Raw genomic sequence first — 19,332 nt, forward strand, 5'->3', positions numbered from 1 at the left:
ATAATTTGATCGTTGGATGCTCCTTAGTCCTATATCAAATAATGTTCGTATTTTGCAATTTAGATAATTTTTGTAAAAGATGGCTTTTGTACATTTTTTTATGAGTTTTTTGTTGTTGTACAAATTTAACATAAATTATGTTGAAAAAAAAAGACTAATATCAATTATCTCCCCCACTGTGGCATGTAGCAGGCAGGCAGGAAAAAAAAAAACCAACCTATACCATATGGGTTAGTTCGGCACGTAAACTGTGCTGGACCGGGTCCAAATCCGATTGGTGTCCATCGGGTTGTAGGCCTAGTAGTAAGTATCAAACTTAATTATCATGACAACATATACATGATAGGATGTGATTACCATGTGTCCGTATTCCAAGTGTACCAAATAATAACTCTCCTATCAGGATAAATTTTGTCATTGAAGACTCTAACACAATACATTTATAAGAACAACTCTATTAGTTGTATTGTGTTAGCAGGGAGGGATCCCCCCTCCACTTCGTAGCCTCCCCATGTGCGGTGATTTTTCCCTCCATATAGAACGGTAACTGTATGGGGGGAATTACCTCCCACCCTTTGCTATTGCTAGCCAGAAGCTATGTACTATTTGTTTTGTATATTTTCTAGAAGATATAAAAAATATCATGCGGCTCTAAAAAATTATATTTAAGAGTACTTCTAAAAGAAAAAGTAAAAAATTGATGTCTCAAGCTCCCACTTTTCTAAATTAAGGTCTTCAACTCCAAATGTTTCAAATCACATGGGTTTCTATTAAAAAGATTTATTAAGAACAAACAAACCTTCAAGTTGCAAAAACTTGACACATTTATACTCCCAAAAGACACTTTGGTTGATTGATATAGTTGGAATTAAATTGAAGGACATGAGATGATAAAGAAAGATACTTTAACACTCATACAACTGAAAACTAAAGTTACACATAAATACTTGGGATGAAAATAAAATGCTCTTAGACTAACACATGATTTTAGCACTTATTCTCATTAACTATTATCTCGATAGTCTATAAGCTTCAATTCTCAGCTTTCACGTTGGCAATGCACATATGGATGGCTCTAGGAATTTGCAATATCGGTTGATAACACTTGAGAAATCATGTGCATCGTCGGCCTTGATTGGGGATAGACATTTAAGCATTTCATGGCTAGTTGTACAACTATTCTAAGTTCATTTTCAACTTGAGCTGTTGGAAATGGAAGCCGTTGGTCCAAGACATCTTTCACCTGTATGTTCTCCATAGCTAACGGCATTGATAGTGAGGAGATGAAATCACCTGGATGCTTTCCTCTAATGACTTCGATTGCCAATACCCCAAAGCTATACACATCACATTTCTCAGTTACCTTCATTGTATAAGCAAGCTCTGCAAAGCAAAGAAATCAAGGAAACATGGGAAAAAAAATCAACACATATGCATGCCTTTCTTTGATAGGACAATGAAATGGTTTATAACCTGGTGCAATATATCCATAAGTGCCTGCAGGGGAAGTCCAATTGGATGAGTCTAGTTCCAAAAGCTTAGCAGTGCCAAAGTCTGAAACATGAGCCTCAAATTGAGAATCCAGCAAGATGTTGCTACTTGATATGTCACGATGAATAATCGAAGGGGAGCAATCATGGTGCATGTAAGACAAGGCATATGCCACACCTTTAACAATATTCAATCTCTTACTCCAGCCCAATACTTTAGCAGTATCTTCGTTGCCCAAGATTAGGGACAAGCTACCCCTCTCTAGATACTGACAAACCAAAAAGGAATGTTGCACATGGGAACAAAAGCCATAAAGTTTAACAATGTTTCGATGTTGGATGTCTATTAATGCCCTTATCTCATTCATGAACTCCTTTTGAAATCTGTTCTCACCAGCATCATGTAGTGGTTGATTGAATTTCTTCACGGCTACAATTTCACCTGAAGTTAGCTCTGCTTTATAGACAGTTCCATGTCCTCCTTTCCCAATGCAGTATAGAGCATCGAAACCATTGGTCACTTTTATGATTTCATCATACAATGTTCTTCCATTGAATTGTAATATTGAAAGAAACTGTACTTGCCCCTTGGTCTTGCTTTGTTTGGATTCTAGATCTGTCTTTCTTCTTTGCATAAAGAGGAAAAGCCCAAAGAAACAAAGTAGAATAGAAACTGCTCCTAAAAGCGGGAAAACAAGAAGAAAAACGACTTTGTGTCCCCTTTTTGAGCTATGCTTGTATATCATGGAAGCATTGCATGGTTGTAGTCCTGTAACATTACCACACAATCTCTTGTTCCCTTGTAATGCTTGAAATGCGTTGCTATTGGGAATGGGTCCCTGCAACTCATTGTAGGATATGTCGGCATACAACAAGCCATGCATTTGTTCGAATGCTTTCGGAATGAAACCAGAAAGATAATTGTGGGAGAGATTTAAGATCAGTAAGCTCTCCAATTTGTTAATTTCCATTGGTATCTCTCCATTTAAGGAGTTATAACTTATATCTAATTTGGAGATATGAAATAAGTTTAGGAGGTGAGCTGGAATCCCTTTGCTAAAATTGTTGTGGCTTAAATTCAAGTCGATCAATTTCACGAAGTCCCCGAAATTACTTGGAATTGACTTACTCAGCTTGTTTGAGGACAGGTCAAGATATTCAAGATTTGTCAATGATCCAAATTCAAAAGGTATAGCACCAGAGAGTTGATTGTCATTCATCCTCAATCGCATTAGAGAAATCAGCCTTCCGAATTCTTTTGGAATCGTCCCAACTATATGATTTGAAGAAAGATCAAGTTCACCTAGCTGAGTCCAATTTCCAATCTCGTGTGGTATGCTACTATTAATATTGTTTTGGCCCAGTCGTAGATATTGTAGTTGTGGACACTGTCCCCAATTACTTGAGATCCTTCCATAAAATCTATTATGACTTAGATCTATGAACTTCAAGTTTGGATAGACACCAAAGTCCTTAGCTATATCTCCAATGAGTTGGTTACCTCCTAAAAAGACTCTGACTATACTTGTGCAATTTCTTAAGCTTTTGGGAATTCGACCAACCAAATAGTTGTTGCTTGCAATAAAGTACTGAAGTGATCCACCATGGCAAATGTTTTGAGGCAAATTACCAATAAATTGGTTTGTGTCAAGTCTTAGAAACACCAAGTTGATGAGATCTCCAATTCCTTGAGGAATAGGACCGGTAAGTTGGTTTTCATAAAGGGATACATTTACCAAATTGCTCAAATTAGCAAATGAAGTTGGAAGAGAACCATGTAGTTGGTTTTGATCCAACTGTAGATATTTGAGAGAAGTCAAGTTTCCTATTTCTGTAGGAATGGATCCAGAAAGGTTATTATTATTCAGGTGAAGTAGGGTAAGATTTACCAAATCACCTAATGATGCTGGAATTGAGCCCGAAAGATTATTTTGAAGAAGACTTAATTCCTTTAGGGAACTCAAATTTCCAATTTCTGAAGGGATGGGACCAAAAAGTGAATTATCAAACATGGACAAGATGGTTAGCTTTTTCAAGTTCCCGAAACAGGGAGGGATTGGACCTGTCAGGTGGTTGCTACTAATGAAAAGTTGATCCAAATTGGAGAGGTTTCCCATTTCTGGAGGAACGAAACCAGAAAGTTCATTGTCATAAAGAAACAAATTAACCAAGTAGGTCAAATTGCCTAAAGAAGAAGGGATGGAACCGTCTATATGGTTTTTGTAAAGAGCAAGTTCAGTTAGAAGGTTTAGGCGCCCTATTTCTTTAGGAATGGAGCCGTTTAAGTTATTATCTCTAAGGTGGAGGACCTTAAGATTAGTTAACTTGCCAATTTCTGGTGGGATTTTACCTGAAAACTGATTAAGGGACAAATCAAGATATTCAAGTTTTGACAGTGAACCAATTTGAGGTGGAATTGTCCCAAAAAGTGCGTTCATATAAAGATCAATGTACGCAAGATTTGGAAATGACAAGAAAGAAAATCCGTGAAGCATACCTTGTAAGCTAGAGTTGCCAAGGTCTATTTTGATGACGCTTCCAGCAAGGTTGCATGAAATACCAAACCAATTGCATGGATTCCTACTTACGTTTAGATTGGAAGAAGAAACTGAAGTCCATGAAGATAAGTGGGATTGGGATTCCTTTTGAAGGCTGTTTTTCCATGTAAGAAGAGCAGTAGCTTCTTTGGATGAATTAGAAGGCGCTTCCAGTGATGAAACCAACTGAGCAAATAGGACAAAGTTGATGAGAAGGGAAAATACTTTCTTAATGGCTAATGATCCCATTGTTTTTACTTGTAGAGCGTATGATCGTTAAGGGCTTTATTTATAAGCAATCTTGTACGGGGCCTACCACTCATCGATAGATACTGTTCAAGTTTAGAAAATAATTTAAGGGCAGGGATATTGATCCCATCCTTCCCAGTACATTACACTTTCTTGCAACATTTCTCAGCAATTCAAGGCTGGAAATTAATCTCGTCGACTAGATTCCAAAGTACATTCAACATTCCACAGTGCATTCAACATTCCAGTCACATCAATGGCTGGAAAAATCAAAATGTGTACCTATTGCTTTTACGAAGGAGGCAGCTAGTCTTCTTCCCTATCTTTTAATCTATCAAAGTCTTGGTTCCTTTTTCGGTAGAGATATATAGACATATTTGTGGTTCACAATGGTCTTGATATATAAGTCACTATATTTAAACAGAGAGCTTGAGAGATTCCACCACGGCAAAGTTCATATGTTCATCTTTTTATTATGTTTCTACGTTTTCCCACTAGAATCACAAATGACAGGATCTCATTTAGGTTCGAACAAAAAGATGAGATCGAGGAAGTTTCCCCAGTCGAGTGGGACGACCAAATAACTAAAATTAAGGAGATTTTGGCTGCTAGGTTTGTTTTGTTGTATTACAATTTCTCCGTAAATAACTTTCATGATATTTTGATATTGAGAGATGGTTTAACCATAAAAAGATTCTATAAAAATAAACTCACAAAATAACGTATCTTGATATAATATGTTAATTTGGTTGTAAAGTTATTTTCATTATAAAATAAATCTAACGTATCTTACGAAACTATATCAATTTGAAAATCTATTTTCGTAGAATTTCTTTGTAGCTATATCACTTCTATTTGATATTTGGATGTACTTGGGAAAATTCAGTTAACAAAACACCATTTTCACAATGAATTATAATATGCATGAGTACCAAACTAGTACCATCACACAAGTCAATTAACACATGACGACAATAGTACTGACATTGTTTTAATTAGTCCTTTTACTTACCCTTGGAAGAAAAATATGTACCCTTGGAAGATTATTGCATTTTTGTGCACTTTTGTCAAAGTCTTGGTCCCTCATCTCGTAGGAAGAGACATTTGTGGTTCATGATGGTCTCTTTATAAGAGCGGTAAATAAATAAGCCACTTGAGATCGGTCGAATTCGACTTCAAATCATGCTCGATTCATTTAATAGATGAAACGTTTGTTAATGCAAAAATATAATTATTTATTAAACGATTCAATTCGTATAAAACTCGATTCCACTCATAGAAGCTAGCTCGTATAAATTTGAATAACTCTGTATTTGTTTTTTTAGTATTAGCTCTATATTTCTAATGACAGTATTTTTAGTATTTAAAGAGACTAAAATAATATATGTTCTCAATACTAAACATGTTATTTGAAATCCTTATAAATATAGTCATTGATATGCATATATATAAATTTTATAAAGATATTAGTAAAAAGTTGTTTGCCAAAATTTGTAAATAAAGTTATTAAATGTAATATACATAATCTACTAATTAAAATGACGGAGCTCATGAATAAAGTTGAACTCAGTCGAATATTACATAAGTTGTTCGTAAACATGATAAAATCTAACTCGATAAAGATTGAAACTTGACTCATGTTCAAATAAACAGTTAAATGCACAATATTAGAACTGTATCCCGGTCTACTCATTCAAACTCAACTTGTTAATTTACACCCCTAATCGTCTTGAAAAGACTTATTCATCAATTTTTTTTTTTTAAGTTTTCTCCCCCAATCAAAATTTAAAGTAGAAAAGGTCAGACAGGTATATATATATATATAAGGTATATATATATATATATATATATATATAAGTTAAGGATGCTGCTTAAATACACATCAATTATGAAAATACATTAATTTGAGGTTTATTTATATCGTCGCAAATAAATAATTATAACTTGCATCTAGAATCGATGTTAGGAGAGGGTTGTGCCTTTGTCGACTACCTTATGTTGTGTAAGGAGAGGGTTGGGGTCCATAATCGTGTTGAAGGGGGTAGTCTTAGTCATAGTCCATGTACAACTAGCATTCGGGAAAGAAAAGACCTAATTTATTGTAGTGGATCTATGTAAGATGTGGGTTATATAACAGTGTAAATTTATAAGCCTAAATAATATAGTTGATATGTCAAATCCAAACATATATATCTTATTCACAAAAAGGAAATAACCATTTTAATGAATGAAAAATGCTAATGGAGCCCCTCAAACTCACCACTCAAACTTACCACTTGATTATTTTAATTTATTTATTTTTACTTAATAGTTAAGGGAGTGACTATTAGTGAAAGCAAAATAAGTTGAATTAGCATAGTTTGAGCAATACTAATTGAGGAATGAATCTTTTTTATCCTACGTAACAATATAAATATACAGTTAATAGACTTCCAAGTCAAGGCCGATGGATTCACTTGGGGATGGGATATTAATCCTACTATATACTGTCCACATACCTCATTTAATCCTTTGCTTTCATTAGTCTTGTGTTGTTTCCCACTTCATGATGGAAAACAAAAGGGCATTAATGGTTCAATGAAAATCCATGCCTCTTTGCATGCCATCCAACGACCAGTCATTGGAGAAAGTCAAGTTCCTAGACGGGCCTGTCCTTTTACTCTCCTTTCTTTCCCAATCAATAAGTTATAGATGAAGAAAACCATGTGATGTAGAAAATTTTGTATAGAAGATTTGAGTATTTTTTCTAACATATTGAGTGTGATAGTAACAGAATCATAATGAAAGGGTTGAACAAAACCATTAACGGGCTCATACATGATCTGAACGCTACACATATGCAATTTCTAATTTGATGATATATAAGAAAGATCTATTAAACTTTCTTCCAGCAATTTCTCAGCAATTCATGGTTGAAAATTCTTTTCTACTAGATTCATTATTGCTTCATTTTCCCGTGATTAGGTTTGCTTTTACGAACTTTCGTCGAACTTCTTTAGATATCTATTGTAAAGAGATAGTTGGGGTTCATTTGTTGAAGGAGGCAGTCTTCGTCGACCCTATATATCATTTTAGTCAGTTATAACCGGGCCCCTCCAGGTTTGAACAAGAAAAATTTGTTGTCTACAAGGATTATTAATGTATTTTTTTCCTCACTTTTAATTCGTCGAAGTCTTCGTTCCTTGTAATTCGTTAGGGATATAGACATTTGTAGTAAAATTTCCCACTTGTTTCCCACTTCATGATGGAAAACTAAGAGGGCATTGGGTCAATGAAAACCCATGCCTGATCTTTGCATGCCATCCAACGAGACCAGTCATTGGAGAAAGTCAAGTTCCTCGATCGACGGGCCTGTCCTTTTCCTCTCCTTGCTTCTGCTTTCTTTCCCCAGCAATAAGTTATAGAGGTAGAAAATTTTGTATAGAAGATTTGAGTATTTTTTCTAACATATTGAGTGTGATAGTAACAGAATCATAATGAAAGGGCTGAACAAAACCATTAACATCGGGCTCATAGTTCTGACTTATTAGATTAGTATTATTTATTTTGAACAATTTGTAATGTATTTTTAAAATATAAATATCTATTTGGTTTTAAGTATTGTCCAAGAAAATAATAACCGTTCGAACTCTCATCAAACGTTCGAACATAGATAAATTGGACACAACCATTTGAACATTGAAATTTTGAGTTTGAACGGTAAAACATTTCTCGTCGTTTGAACGCTTTAGTATAACTAATTCACTATTTGTGTTTGATCATCAATTTTTTTGTTCGAACGTTTCTTCATTTGTATTTGGTCGAACGGACTGGTATCGATCGACTGGTCATGAAATACCCGTTTGAGCCGTTCCTCATTGTTCGAACGTTATTTCCGACATTCGAAAGGATTTTTGTGATGAATTTAATTCGTCCTAGAAAAAATTCCGTTCGAACGTGATCGAACGGTCCAGCTTAATTTCATTCCAAAAGATATTTTTTGGGATGAATTTGTAATTTTCGTCCCAAAATACCTTTTGGGACGGTTTTATAGGGACGGACTAGGGACAATTTTTTTTCATCCAAAAAAATATTTTGGGACAAAATGCCAATCTTCTGGGACAACATTGTTCGTTCCAAAAGACTTTAATTATTTGTTGTGGTGTATGGTGGAATAGCTAGAGATGAAAAATCTCAATCATTAATATTTGCCGCATAAGAAACAATAATATAATTCAAGATTGCAAAACATTTTTTTTTATGAGTAATGCTATATGATACCGGCCTCATTTGGGGAATGAGATAAGAAATATTTAATAATAATGAAATGGTTTGAATTAAGATATTTTATGAGATTTTAAAAAATGTGAGAGAAAATGTTGAATAAAATATTATAAAATTAAAATATTATTTTTATTTTAGAATTTGAAAAAGTTTAATAATTTATTTTCTTTTTTTTTTTGGAAGTTTTAGAAAATTATAATGATTAGATAATTATTACATGAAAAAGTTGAAGATTTGATATTGAAAGTATTTGTGTTTAAGTAACGCATAAGAAAATTAAGAGAAATTTTGAGATAAGATGTGTTCACGAACGAGGCTTAAGTTTTGTATTTTGTTGAATAATGTATAATAGTAATATCATATATTTTAAAAAATTTATGTAGCGTAATTGCATACTACGTAACCAACTATCCATTGAACGTTGGGATTTTGTTAATTTTGTTTCACCCAAAAATTACAAACTTTGGAAAAGGAATAATCTAATGAGCCCAAATTCTAATTTGATGATATATAAGAAAGATCTATCAAACTTTCTTCCAGCAATTTCTCAGCAATTCAAGATTGAAATTAAATTCTTGTCTACTAGATTCATTATTGCTTCATTTTCCCGTGATATATATCATTTTAGTCAGTTATAACCGGGCCCCTCCAGGTTGGAAAAAGAAAAATATGTTGTCTACGAGGATTATTAATGTATTTTTTTCTGCACTTTTAATTCGTCGAAGTCTTCGTTCCTTTTAATTCGTTAGAGATATAGACATTTGTGGTTGGTAATGGTCTTGATATTATAATTAGTCACTATAATTAGGTAGAGATATAGACACCACCACAAGAAAGCCCGTCAAAGTATTCGTTCTTTAATTTCGTCATACATCAATTTTCTTTCTCAATGGTCTTGATATTATAAGTTAGAGGAAGATGAATGCTGGTATAAGACAAGAATATTGGTGCTTAAAAGAGCATAACTATATATATATATATATATATATATATATATGGTATATGGACACATGCATGCATGGTATAACTCTCACTCTATCACAAAATGTGAAATCAATAAAAACGGTGGTTACATAAGCAATTTTAATAATATACTATAATATGATAAGGTGGAAGTACCATCTCATACTTACTCTACCAAATAATTAACTATTCTCATTAAACTTTTGAAAAAAACAATTATACTTGGATGTTGCTTTAAGGCTAACTGCAAGATGGATTTCTTCATGATGAAGGGGAATTCGGTTCTGATGATGTTAATTTGGCAGATTCTACGTTGAGAGTGCTAGCATACTTTGAGAAGGCATATTAGTCCAAATATAATATGCCAGATGATGATGGTGATGGTGAGCTTCTCTAATAATTACTTGAGTAGTGTTTGTTATATAAGAATATATTTAAACGCAGTAATAATGTTTTGCTTAGTGCCACTTTTAGTTTTTGTGGTGATGACGCAACAGCTTACATAATTCTCTTAAAAGGTTCAATTATTCATGTGTTAATTGGGTTGATCTGCATTTAATTATCAGGTCCAGTACTGGCCTGGGAGTGCGTTTTAATTATTTGATCCAAGGGATGGGCACTCGCACGCTTCGTTACTCCCATTAATGGAAAGTGTTAAAGAGTACTGAGTGTGCATGTCGGGTAAGGATATTGGCTTTGCAGTTCACACCGCACAATGCATGTCAGCTTTCCATTAATTCTTATTATTTAAAAACAAATTCAATTTAAAAATACCCACCCAGCTTTAATATTTGTTCCACTTGTATTTATGATAGTGTGATACTTATATATGTATTCATATTAATTACTTATATATATATATATAAAAAGTAAATGTATTCATATTAATTTAGAAAACTAGCAGTGTTTTGTTGATCATGTGAGGCTAGATATTGATGATCTAGATGATGATCGATCTTTGTTCCATACGTGCATGATTCAAATCATGTTTTGATCTGAGCTTAATTTGTCCTTTTATTATAATTAAATAATTCGATCCAATGTATATATCATCATTATCTTCTGAATGAACCAAAGCTCAAATCCCCCAATCGGAAGTTTACGAGTTAATATTAGCTAGCTAGGTGCTATAAATATATATATATATATATATATATATGTTTTCATAAATATTTCTTTTTCCCAAACTGATAAAGAGGATGATCAGATTGGTAATGCGATAAACTCAAACAAAATCCCAGTAGTACCATTGATGGAGCAAAACAAAGCTGTGGAGATTTGAAGTTTAAATATGCATATACACTATACAGCCTTGAGCCAAGGAGCTGGAGAAGAAAAGTAGGCATATATATATATATATATAGAGCTCCTTATTCTTTTGAGGCATCTACGTATATTAATAATCAAACTACTAGAAGGAATAATATTATAAGTAGTACTAATAGTACTGGAGTAAGTAACAGTACTAATATTAACAAGGTCTTACGTTATTATTATTAAAAAAAAAAAAAAAAAAAGGGGGTGGGCCGGGGTCTTACGTTATCGGTTTAACTGCAACTTGCTTAGAGTTATGTAAGAACCTACGTACCTAACACAAAATAGGAAGTTCAACCCTTCGGGCATTTGACTTTGTGACCTTTTATAAACGTATTTATTGATGTCTCAGAATACGGACCAACACTCTCATCCTTTTTTTAAAAGAAGGAGAAGAAGAAGAAAAAAAAAGACTTTTTAAATTTATCCGTTGCCTTTTTTTTATGTTATGTTTTTTTTTTTCCTGAAATTATTTTGTTCCACTATAAATTAACCCACGAATAGAGTTAAGAGACTTGTAGTAGTGCGGTGCCCTTTTCTATTCTCCAAGAATAAAAGAATCAATTTGTTATTATAATGTCATCTTCAGCGTCTCTTGCAGAGTTGAAAAATAAATAAACAAAAGGATGCAGGGGAAGGGGTTAGGGTTCGTGTGTGGGGAAAGAAGAGAGGGATGGGATGTGAGGGAAGGGTGCGGTAGATTAGGGTTAGAATTAGTGCGAAATAGAGGGATGCGAGGGAAGAAGTTAGGGTTCGTGCGTGGGGGAAGAAGAGGAGGGATGGGATGCGGGGGAAGGGTGCGGTAGATTAGGGTTGGGGTTAGTCTTCGTGCAGAGGGATGCGGGGGAAGGGGTTAGGGTTCCTGCATGTGCGGGGGAAGGGATTAGGGGGGAATAAGAAAAAAGTGAAGATTCCTGAAATTGGAGTAATATTGTGCACTCGTTAGTATTTTGGTCATAACTCTTTTCAGCGCACACAAATGGTCACCTGGCTATGCCTAGTGGTTTCTGTTTTTATCCCGAAGTCGACCAGTATCCCCTTTGATTAATCAATTGAAATATTTTTTTCCTTTTATGAAAATGTTTCTCTCTTGCTTTTAGAGATAATTTTTATTCCGGTATGGGGCAAGTTTCTGGCCATATTCATAGTTTTTATTACAAATTTAATTAGTTTTATGCAATAATTGCGATTTTGTCTTTCCGTGTAAAATTATCAAAATCTCAAATCTCCATAACTATTTGAGCTCGACTTGTGGGTTTATGAAGCATTTTTCAACTTTAATGAATATATAAACTCCATTGTTTTCTATCCATTTGCATTATTTTTCAATCTCAATCCTTAGTTTTTATTGATTAGCTAGCCATCAGAATAATTCTTATTTTGGATGGTGTCACATCCTTAGTATCAAGGAACAGTTGATCTTATAATTGAAAGCAAAACATTAGGGCTTGTTTGGTCTCATCCCATCTTATTCTCAAACATCTCACTACTATTTACAAACTATCTTACTACTATTCATAAAATTCTCACTATTATTTACAAACTATCTTACTACTATTCATAAAATTCTCATCCCATCTCACTCCCCAAACCAGCCGCCTCGTTTGTATATATATGCATGGTTCCAAGAAAAAGATGACAGGAAGTCTCCCTAGTCAAGAGAGACGGCCATTTTGTTGAAAAACTTCTGTAAGTAGCTTTCATGATGTTTTGGTATCTGGATGTATTTGGAAAAGTCATGAGTTATGGAAAAACGATTTCGGTCAATGAATTATGACGTCATATATGTCATGATCAGTTAATATAACATGCCAATACCAAAACAAATTCTTTTAAATAAAAATACGCATCTCAATTAAGAAGCGATTAAGTTATGAATTACCATAAACAAGATGGACCACAAGATCGAGGATCTTTCGAACTAATTACCATAAACAAGCGGTCACCTCCAAGACGATTAACGATTTTCATTTTTCGATTGTGATCATGAACTTCCTAATATTGAAATAACATCATTTTGTTGATCACGAAATACTTATATTTCTTCATTTTAAAGTTTCATGGGAATGGTTAATCATTGAAATTGTAATTTATATAACCACCACTTTCTAATGATAGTACGTTCTGTGACTAAATTGTAACTTAGGCCTTGTTCGATTACAGAAATATTTCCACGTTGCTTTTCAAACAAACTAAATATCTTTAAATGAAAAAAAAAAAAAAGCCGTCTCAACTTTTTATTTATCCAGTCATTACCTAGATACAAAAATTAATATATTTAAACATTTTCGCAGAACCAACATTCAAGCTGCGTACGTACCATTAATGTTATAAAAGCCTAAAACGATTAATATTTTATGATTCTTTTTGAAACTTGATAATTTCAGCATCACTCACATAGCTTACATCCCCAATGCTTTGAAACTATTTCATTTATCTTCTTTGGATTATTGTACAATGCTTTTACGATTTATTATTTGGTTTAATATTTAATATTTTATGCGGCAAGCTGATAACTTCAACCCACTGGCCGGGAGAATCTTCTCTGCAATTGCATTGAAATGCCACCCAAATTAATACCAGTAATATTGTGCAAATTAGAAGAAAATTAAGAACCATATAGAGAGAGGGTAAAAAATAGAATCTCTTAAAATCCTCGTAAATTAATGAAAAAAAGTACTAGAATTGGAATACAATCAGTAGTACTTCTTGTATATATAATTTGGAAAAAATTCTATTTATCATGCTCATGACACCACACACCACACATCATACATATTTTTTTAATTTTTTAATTTTTTTTCTTATCAAATGTGTGGTACATGAATGATGAGCAGAATAATTTAATTAATTTAAGAAAAATAAACTAAAAACAATTTAAAAAATATTTTAAAAAATTAAAATTAAAAATAAATATATTATGTACATATATAGTGTATAGAGATGATAAGTAGCAAGATTCGTAATTTGGAGGGAGCTTTCATAAGTTTTTCAAACTATTTTTTTTTTTTTCATTTCTTTTAAATGTTTTAACATGTTTTGCAAGCCTTGATGACTACGTCAACTTTGAAAACCTAGGTACCTCTAGTTGTAGGTGAAAAGTTATATAAAGGAGGGGGCTGGTGTGGATTCCTCATCTACTGGCCTCCCATTAAGATTAAAGTCAGGATGGCTCTCAAACTTTCTACTACCATTGTGTTTTGTTTCGTTGCGTTTCTCATCCTCGCTAACCATATTGTTTCCCCTCGACAACTGTTGATCAGCGATGAGCATAAAGTTTATGGTAATTTAACTGATCTCTCTCTCTCTCTCTCTCTATTATGATGTCTCTCAAAAGTTTATGGATAGTAATTAAAAATTACAAAAATTTTTAGAATTTCATATATACCTCATTTCTACGTCCTAACGTTATCTCAAAGTACTTCTGATGCATCATTAGCTATAAATTAGTTCTATTATTTATTTAATAATTAATTAGCTCTGGCCTAATTGCAGCTCAAAGGGGTCCTGTCGGGGGAACCCCGTCCCCTGGATCTCGCCCTTGTATTAGGTCCCAGCAACCTTCGGTATGCTTCCCGCCTCATTGAGACGCAATAAACCGTACGAGGTGGTAGCAAAGCAACCTTGTATCCATATGCTTCCGTACATTGAAATTCTATTTTTTTGGCGGAAGCATTTATCATATATATATATATATATATATATATATATATATTATGTATTGAAATTCCAATTATATCTGTCTGATCTAGTTTAGCATGCAACGTTTATATTATATGTTGTCTTCAAATACAAGAGATGGGTCATTTCATCATGGGATCGGTACTGCCGCCTCCGAAGTGTCAAGCTGCTTGATGTACGTGCATGGAAATGAATAAATATATATTTTAAGATCTATTATTCGGCCTTTATTCTTTCCATTGTTTTTATTAACTACATGCTTTACATCATGAACTCTGGAGTTTTACTCGGCAAGAAACAAAAACTAATTAATATTTGTTCCCACTGGAGGGATGAATTAATGTCCTCCAAAGTCCAAAATCAAAAGACACAGTAATACTTTCCCATTACATAGAGCTAACGATAGTAGTAGCGGCCTTTGTGAGGGCTTCATTCTTAGAATTACTAATTTATTAGTTGTTAAGGATGTCTATATAAATTTAATTGTGGAGTGTTCTAATGGCCACGTTCTTCCATTTCTAATTATAATGTATAGAAAAGATATATAAGACAAACATTATAGAAGAAAGAAGGCAAAAGTGTTTCGAAGTTATAAAATATCAACTTGTCTAATATTTACTAACATGCCCATTCAAATTACTTTAAACTTAAAAGATGAAACTCATGATCATTTAATACATGCATTACAACAAAAAGGGTCTTTTGGGACGAAAATTTTCGTCCCAAAAAATTTTTTGGGACGAAAAAAATTCATCCCAAAGTCGTTCCAATATCACTGTGCCAAAAGGTATTTTGGGACGAAAATCACCATTTCGTCCCAAAAAATTTCTTTTGGGATGAAATTGAAGGAAACCGTTCGAACACGTTCGAACGGAAATTTTTTTTTGTCATGGTTAAAATTCGTCCTAGAAAATAGTTCGAACAGAAAAAATTTTAAGTTCGAACAGTAGTGACGTGTTTGAACGATTTTGAAATATATTCGAACAAACATGAATTCGTTCGAACGTTATGAATTGTCTTTGTGTTCGAACGTTAAATGGTCAGGTCGAACGGTATATGGGTTTGAACGGTATATGCTATGTTCGAACACGACTGAAATTATTTACGTTCGAACGTTGTGTGATCGTTCGAACTCTACGAACATAAATTTCGTTCGAACATTATGTTTACATTCAAACGCTACTGTCGTTACATAGAGTTCGAACGTTTTATGTTCGTTCGAACGAAATCTCTTTAATTTAAATCAATAATAGAAAACCAAATAGACATTCATACTATTTAAAAAAATACATTAGAAGCTGTTTAACACTCACAAAAGTGTTATAATAAGCGCAAACTAAATAAATAACAGTCGAGACAGGCATTGTTCGTACATAAATAGATAATCCCAAAATCTGTACGTAAAAAGCCATCAGTTGCTTGGAGGCCTGTACTGTTGCATAAGTTGCTGCATTTGGAGTTACATCTGTCTTCTGAACTCTTCTTGTTGTTCTTCATGTTTTTTGAGGCGCATCTCCATATCTGCTTGTTTTGCCAATTGAGCCTCTAACTCATGCTGCCTTACAGTCAATTTTTCGATTCTGAAATTCGCATTCTCTAGCGCTATAGAAGTCATAGATGCATTCCCAGAAGAAGAGGAAGAGGGACCAGGCTTTACACAATGAACCAAACCCCTCAAATATCCTGAACGTTGACCCAAGACTTGTGTAAAAATCTCAATATCACTTGTTGAGGAATTTTGATCTGACACAGATTCAGCACGCAGGGCAACCATTTTATCCTAGACATATAAAAGATAAAGAATTAATATCGTCATAAATAATCTAATATATTTAATTAAAACAGGTTATAATACTTACATAATTTTTACGGGCATCAGGATGAGTCCACTCTCCATTACGATCAGTGTGTGATGCAGCACATAATTTTGTCAGATCATAATTAGTATCTGAATCTTGCTACAATAAATCTGTTAAGATATAAATTCATTATGATTCATCCAAATAATTAACTATATCCAATAAAAAAAATAGCAATACCAATTTCTTAGAAAGGCGATGGAAAGATCTTGAGTCTGCATGATGGTTAATCTTCAATTTTGATCTATTTGTTTTGTTTATAGAACTTCGCTCCTACAAAGAAATTGAAAATATTATGAAGCGAAATGACAAATAGGACAAATAAAATAATTAAATTTCATTATACCTGATATGATGGATCCTCAAACATGTCACAAAGTTTTTCCCACTCAGAAGGTCGGACATCCTGGAAAGGATGTTGGCGTGCATCTTCCTTCTTCTCAAACTTATTATAATGCTCATGACACCTCGCCTTATATTTGCGGAATGCATTACCCATAAGCTCTTCCACAGTCTTATGTTCCTCTCTCCGACCAAAGTTTAATTCGAAATCATCCTTAAAAAAATAGTCACAAACACATTATCATTTATAATATTCTAAATTTAAGTAAAATATAGAAATTTATTCTACTAAATCAATGTTTTAAACATTACCAAACAACGCTTCTTGATAAGCTCTTTAACATCTTCAGGGACTTTCTTCCATGAAGTCATTGCCAAAGGTGCATAAGTTCATGTAAGAGCACCCACATGCGATGCAAGCCAAGCTGCTGGTTGTCCTTCGCCCCTGGTATGTTCGTCAAGAATGTTAACCTTGATCTTACCCACCTTCCATATTTTTCCAACATCACCCCTTTAGTGGTGCCTCGACCTTGACGAGATTGTACTATAGATTCTATAAAATATAACATTGTAATCAATTTCATTTATATGTCTATTATAGGACCTTAATTAATAACTTTTATGAGTATTAGATTTTTACCTTATTCTGTAGAGTCAATCTCTAATGGTGAGTCTGAAGGAGAGCTAGGAACAGGTGGAGACGGGTTGCGAACTTCCTTCCTCTTTAGCGGCATAATTTCAAACTACTGATACATTCAATAAGTAAAATATTTGTCATCAAGTGTAATGTTAACACATAATTGGTCAATCAGAATCTGTATCAGTTTCATTTGACAATTCGCTCTCATCATCTGTAGATACTTCAGATGATTCAACATTTTCCTCAACTGTCGCATCAACAATTTCAGCCTTAATATCTTCTCTATTTAATGGAATCATCTCATACTGGCTCAAATCCACAAACAAATTTAAGGCGGGTTGACTCTCTTGGTATGCTTCTTGAGTAGAGGAGTCATCTTCTTCTTCATCTTGTCCTTCCGCCTGAGGGATAACATCATATATATTTCTTGGAGAATATTTTTGTACTACTCGCCATTGATTTCCTAACTTCGGGTCATCTAAGTAGAATACTTGAGATGCTTGAGAAGCCAAAATAAAAGGATCATCTTCATACCATTTTTTTGATGTATTAACACTCAAAAGATATTCATCATCACGGACTCCAGTACGATGATTGCTTAAATCCCACCAATCACACTTAAACAGATACACCGCAAGCTCTTCCAAATATTTCATTCCAATTATATCGACAATAACCCCATAGAAATCAATATTTTCTTCATCATGACTTCCTTCGACTAGGACACCACTATTTTGAGTTTTCCTATAACAATCTCGATCCAGTGTGTGATACCTACTTCTTGAGAAATACATGCAGAATATCGAGCAGTGCGTCTCGATGGGCCACGCGCCAATGCATACAATTCATCCGATATATCATTTGGATTATTCGTATGCATTTGTACAACCTACATATTGAGTAAAGCATATACTATATCAAAATTGAAATTAATATTTTTTCATTTGTTATTGAGTGACGCATATGTAATGTCATTACCCGTTCTTCAAACCATCTCGGGAACTCCTCTTCATATTTCTGGTTTATAACATTTACTCCCAGTTCCTTGAGCACGTTAATATGATCACTGAAATTGATGATTACCACAAATCTTTTATATTTTGTATTTTTTTAAAAGTAATGAGGCAATTTAAATTAAGAAAAAGTTAAAACTTACTTCAATTAGTTCTCTATCTCAGGGCAATTGTTCAGCACGTACCACTGAGCTTTCTCGAACTCTCTTCCACACAAGTCATAACCATGCACTGCACCAATTGGACGAACTTGTTGGGAAAACACAAAAAATACATTCCGTTGTCTTGCTCAGTCAACGTCCAAGTTTCTTTCTGGCCGATCAAACCGAGTGTCAACTCTGTGGAAATATTTGGAACAGAAGGTATGCCACTCATCGTCAATATATGCTTCTGCAATTGATCCTTCTGGACGGGCCTTGTTACCCACTGTACGTTCCAACTTTCCAAGAAATCGTTCAATGGGATACATCCATCTATATTGAACTGGTCCTGCAAGCCGAGCCTCACGTGGCAAATGAACGGCTAGGTAAACCATGACATCGAAGAATGACGGTGGGTAAATACTTTCTAGCTTACACAATATTATGACAATTTCTCGTTCCATTCGATCCAAAGCTTCTACATTCAACGTCGTAGCACATAAGTCTTTAAAAAATGCACCCAACTCAGTCAAAGCCATGCGCACATCTCTGGTCAAGTACCCATGGATACCAATAGGCAAGATACGCTGTAAGAAAACATGACAATCATAACTTTTTAATCCAGTTATTTTCCAATCATTTGTTCTCACACACCTTGTTAGATTCGAGGCATAACCGTCCGGTAATTTGATCTTCATTAGCCACTCACAAAATGTAACCCTTTCATTCCTTGACAATATATACCACCCAATCGGCATGTAGACAGACGAACCATTTTCTTGCAACTGCATTTCCCGTCTTATTCCCAACCGCTTCAAATCCTTCCTTGAGTTTATTGTAT

At 33.9% G+C, this 19,332-nt stretch overlaps 1 protein-coding gene across 1 annotated transcript; it reads right to left on the reverse strand.

The window, feature by feature from the left end:
- Positions 1–788: 788 nt before the first annotated feature.
- Positions 789–3,981, reverse strand: LOC108999401 (MDIS1-interacting receptor like kinase 2-like). Its single transcript, XM_018976295.2, has 2 exons — positions 1,474–3,981; positions 789–1,383 (listed from the first exon to the last, which is right to left on the reverse strand). Exons 1-2 carry the CDS (start codon positions 3,926–3,928, stop codon positions 1,076–1,078), a joined length of 2,763 nt encoding a protein of 920 aa, XP_018831840.2. The 5' UTR covers positions 3,929–3,981; the 3' UTR covers positions 789–1,075.
- Between the last annotated feature and the right edge of the window lie 15,351 nt (positions 3,982–19,332).

This window comes from Juglans regia, chromosome 2 (assembly GCF_001411555.2).
Source record: "Juglans regia cultivar Chandler chromosome 2, Walnut 2.0, whole genome shotgun sequence".
In the NCBI taxonomy this organism is placed as follows: domain Eukaryota; kingdom Viridiplantae; phylum Streptophyta; class Magnoliopsida; order Fagales; family Juglandaceae; genus Juglans; species Juglans regia.